The 4,961-nt window shown below is 39.7% G+C and overlaps 1 protein-coding gene across 1 annotated transcript; it reads right to left on the bottom strand.

The window, feature by feature from the left end:
* Positions 1-1,829: 1,829 nt before the first annotated feature.
* On the bottom strand, positions 1,830-4,706 carry TMEM247 (transmembrane protein 247; the record flags this gene model as incomplete). The annotated part of the gene is made up of 3 exons (XM_062636960.1): positions 1,830-2,275; positions 3,828-4,127; positions 4,647-4,706. Coding segments are annotated over 3 exons (567 nt in total), but the record flags the coding sequence as incomplete, so codon positions are not given.
* Between the last annotated feature and the right edge of the window lie 255 nt (positions 4,707-4,961).

Below are 4,961 nucleotides of genomic sequence, written 5' to 3' on the forward strand. Positions count from 1 at the left end.
TAACTCTTTCTGCCTCTCCCTAAAAGCTAGCATTGAAAGAGCTTCCAAAATAGCATTTCTGTGCAGACTGTGCTGTGGAACTTCTAGTGGTCTCGCATCTGTGACTAACTGGGTTGGAACTAGATGAGCTTTGAGGTCCTTTCCAACCCAAACCATTACACCACAGAATCATGGAATGGTTTGGGCTAAAAGGGACCTTAAAGCTCATCTAGTTCGAACCCCCTGCTGTGGACAGGGACACCTTCCACTAGACCAGGTTGCTCAAAGTGGAATAAAGGGGGAGAGTTCTATGGTTCTATATTTGTAGCTGTAATTTGACTTAATATTCATACAGATTCATACAACCTCTGTTGATTAAAATCCAAGAGTCACCAACAATGAAGAGAAGCATTCAAAGTCACTTGTGCTATTGCAAACCATATTTATATCCAGGCTATCTGCAAGATATCTGCAGTGTTTTCAGATTCAGCAGAAAACAAAGGACAGACTTCTCTCCATTGTTTGGGTGACATTCTCATTATTTTAGTGAAAGAAAAGCACAGATTTGAAAGCAGCTTATTTAGAGGTCTTCAGTCCCTTAAAAAAAAGTAAAGTCGAATCACTGCCTTCCACAGAAATCCTAAAGTGCTGAAGGGGCCTGGGATTTCAGCAAGAGCTAATGGTTACTTTTGCTGGAAAAAGAGGAACTGCAGCTGGGTAAAGCTTTTATTCACTTATTTTTGATTGGTCTAGTTCTCTAAATGTGTGTATGTAAGCCTTAACTACAGCAAGCAATGTCTCATTGCCACTTTTTAGCAAGATTGTGCCACTACTCATTTCAATCTTCTGCAGATCCTTCCGTGTATGTAAAGTGGACCTTCCTTGTAACCTCCCACTGCTCAGAAACACAGAGGCTGCAGGAACACAAGAAGATCCTGCACTCTGCATTCATTCTTCACTGTTGGGAAACCTCTCAGTCACCACACCTGGGTCTGAGATACTCTTTCTCTCCATTGCCTTGGTTCAGTCACCCTTTACATAGCATTGGTTTTGTAAACACATTGCATGTTGTGCCCAAAGAACACCTGCCCAAAGAACACCATCTTGACTGAGGTCAGATTGATCATGGATACATGATAAACCCGAGTAGGGTTAGAGTATACCCATGTCACACTGACCTGCACAGGTTTTTGCTTATCTAACCTTGACTATTAAATACTCTTTAGGTCATTTTCCTGTTAAGAGCAGAGTGCAAAGAGAATGCAGACTGAGACAAGACTTATTTAAATAAAACAGAGTAAGACACATGCAAGGGGATATAAGGGTGATTCTAACACCACTTGAAGGTTGATGAGATTGTACTCACTCTACATACCATATGGTAGGTGACTCTTCATCTCTTATCAGCTGGAAATATCATCTATTGTGTGACTAAAGCAGTATTAAAAGGGTCTAGTCATAGTCTCACTAGACAAAATACCTTTTATTTAGGCTGTATTTAATCTCTTTCCTTATCAGCATGGAAACTTCAGAAATCACGATTCCTCAATTATAAAGAGTGTATGTACTCACCAGTGCTTTCTGATCTGATGCTGAGACAAACTGTGTACAACTACAGAGGATGGCACAATGCAGAGAAGAATGTTTCTGTCCCAGAGAGAGAGACCACTCTAATGCAAAACACTCTGCCCATTGCGCATGGTAGCGAACAGATCATTAAATTCTCTCGAGCATCTCCCTCCATGCTAATAAACACAACTGTGAAACCTCTCTGTGATAATTCATTATAGGTAAGATCAAGTCACTGTGCTAATCCAAGGAGGTGAGATAAAATAGAAAATGTTCCAAAATGATTTCTTATTGTGTGTACCTTTATTTGCATAGACGAATGCCCCTGAATGATGCTAAACATGTTGGTGAGACAGCATGAAACCAGATGATGCCATTCAGTGACAATTTTCTTCAGGAAATCAGTTGGTTTTCCTTAATTAGGCATGTAATGATACTGAAATCCTGCATGTATGATTGGCGTAGTGATAATAAAAAAGCAGCAAAAATGAGGCAAAAAGAGTAGAACAAGCAGCTTTTCTTAAGAACATTTATTGTTATTTCTGTAATCTTGGAAAATCATTTTAAGAATGTAGAACACAGTAGCAAAACAGAACAGGTAATGGGTTTGGAAAACGTAGAAGACCAGCTCCTTTACGGTATAAATAACATGAAAGATGATGAAGCAGTAAAGGAACAAGGCATATTGGTTCGAGGGCTGGAGAATGTTTTGGAGTCCTTCGCTGACCTGCAGAAAAAGGAAAAGACACACATTGTGTCACACATCCACTCCATGCTTCTCTGAGCACACCTGGCCCTCTGGCACGCTCAGTTCATGAAAAGTTGCTGTGAGATATGCCAGCATGTGAATAGAAAGTGCATCAGCTATGCTGTGTTCAGTGGCAAATGTTACACCCCCACCAGACCCATAGCATAAGTTAAGCTTTTTCTCTTTGAAATGAAGGTGACTGACCTCATATTTACTGCAAGAACTAGTGTGCAGGTACACAAAGCAGGTCATGTGAAGTGAGTGCACATCCACGGTAAGGCTTTTGTGCATCTGTCTCTACATCTGTGGAATAAACTGTTGCCTATGGTTTTCCACTGTGTGGCCATTTCACACCTTTACACATGTTCATGGGCAATCTCTCAGGTCTTAATTTAATAAGAAAATCCAGTAGTTAATTTGTTTAATCCAGATGCATGTCAGTAATCTAGCAAAATATATATTGGACCTGATCCTCACTGTTTTTCTCTGATAGAACTTCACTGATTTCATTGGAACTACATTTACTTCACATAACTGTGAGATCCCATCCAGGACTATGGATTAGCTATATGAATAAATGGATAAATATATATGGAAAACTTCAGAGATTATCTGGTACATAGCTCAGTGCCATTCTTGTGTGTGATCTGAGCTCCTATGTACAACCACAACACGAATGCTACAATGAGTGTGTAAAACATACCCTACTATCCTGTCCTGATTTAGAGCACAGAATCTGCAAGAGAAGGCAAACACTGCAAGTACCTCTAAAACTCTGATGATTTAGAATCAGATACTCCTCTTAATCTCTCAGTCTAATGACAAATTGCATTAAACTGGAGGAGAGTTGAGCCCACAGACAGCCAATGTGATCAGGAAGAGCCCAGGCAACCAAGAGTGGCAGCTGTGCCATTTGCTAAACTCTGACAAATAGAATGGTCTCTTCTGGGCTGGACTACTGTTAACCACAGAGTCATATGCCTGAGCATACAATAACCTCATCTACTTCTGCAAAAAACAGGCTTGCCAAATCTGACTAATTGTCTATAAAACTTTCATTACTTTGGGAGGTTCTTTCATCTGATTATTTATTCATGCATTTATCATCTCAAGTCATCTAACTGTAACCCAGGAAATTGCTCCCACTAGCAATTTCTGTAGAAACAGAAACCTGATCAAAGTGGTGTTCAGAGCAATCCCTCTGATGGGGAGGGAGGAAGTAAGGAAAAAAAAAAAGTTCTTGGATCCTTACATCATACTCTTAATTGTGAGTTAACTGTTCTTTAATATATTTTATAGCAATGAATGTTGCCACAGTTCATATTCTACAGAGTGGAACAACTCCATTCTCCTTAAGTTTGTGTACGAGCTGTAAAGATCACCTAGTCAGGATTTTAAAAGAAGTCCCAGGACTACCCAGCACCTAAAAGAATAAAATCTTGCAAACTGCTTAACATATTGTCCTGGGTTCATGTCATGTGAATGTTTCAGTCTTTACTGTGTTCATCCCTTTTTGTGTTTGCCTACTTACCGATCCTTTTACTGCCTGATGACGAATCTGCTCCATTCTCTCTTCATGAAGCCTTTGCTTTTCCTTATCCTCCTGTTCACATTTCAGTTTAGCCAGCACAAAATGCCACCTCAACCTCTCAAGCTCAAGATGAATTCCTGTGACCTTCCGGTCACAGACCTCCTCTGTATCGGAGGACACTTCTGACTGCGAACTGCTGGTTTCTCCCATATCCAAACATCCTATAGGACGCTTAGCATCCATGCTCTCCGTTTCATTGTCTGACCTGGTAGACAATGTTGAAGTGCCTGTGATGGCTTTCTGCAGTAAATTAGATAGAGGGAGGATAAATTAATATTTAAGCTGATAGTTGAAAATAGAATATGGTCATCTAAGTCAACATGAATATTCGTTCAAGTGATTATGCACACATTTGTATAATGACTCAAGAGTTACCTAATATCCATTATTTCCCTTTAAAAATGGTGTTCCTAAAGTTGGAAATCTTCCATTGAATGTCATCTTACAAAATATGACATATCCACCATGTAAAAATTTTCTGATTTGAAAATGTGAAGAAAATTTTGACAACATTTAATGAGGGCCTGGCTGGTTAAAACCAAACACTATGGCCCTTTTGACCAAGTGAAAGGATTTTACGTTTTGTGAATTTGATGTTAATCTATAAAGATGGGAGCTACTGAGGTCCTTCACCTCTGAGAATAAACTCAAATGTCTCACAATCCTCACTTTCCTTTGCAGATTCAGTTTCCTGGCTGATCTACATCTTCCATGATGCACTGTAGTTTTACATCTGGAAGAATTTTATTTTCCACTTACCATCTTTTCATGCTGCTGCTTCTGGGCTTTCTGGGAAGTAAGTTTTAGAGTTTTTTGATTTTTTTTTTAAGCTCTACCATAACTGTTTGGAAAGAATATCCTGATTCTTCTAGATCAGTGCTTTCTTCCAAATCTCCTTGTATTTTCTGGTCTTTAGCAAACAGGGTTCCTGTCTTAAGACAGGGGCCCTCCACTGATGCCAAAGCACCTCCAGGGACATTCTAGAATAGAACATAGAATGGACATAGCTCTGTGCTGACAATGAAGCAGGGGACCCTTCTAGATGCAAGAAAAGGAATGACTCTGAGAATGTGG

This window comes from Pezoporus occidentalis, unplaced genomic scaffold, assembly GCF_034315485.1.
Source record: "Pezoporus occidentalis ecotype Australia unplaced genomic scaffold, CSIRO_AGI_Poc_V1 ctg50, whole genome shotgun sequence".
Classification (NCBI taxonomy): Eukaryota; Metazoa; Chordata; class Aves; order Psittaciformes; family Psittacidae; genus Pezoporus; species Pezoporus occidentalis.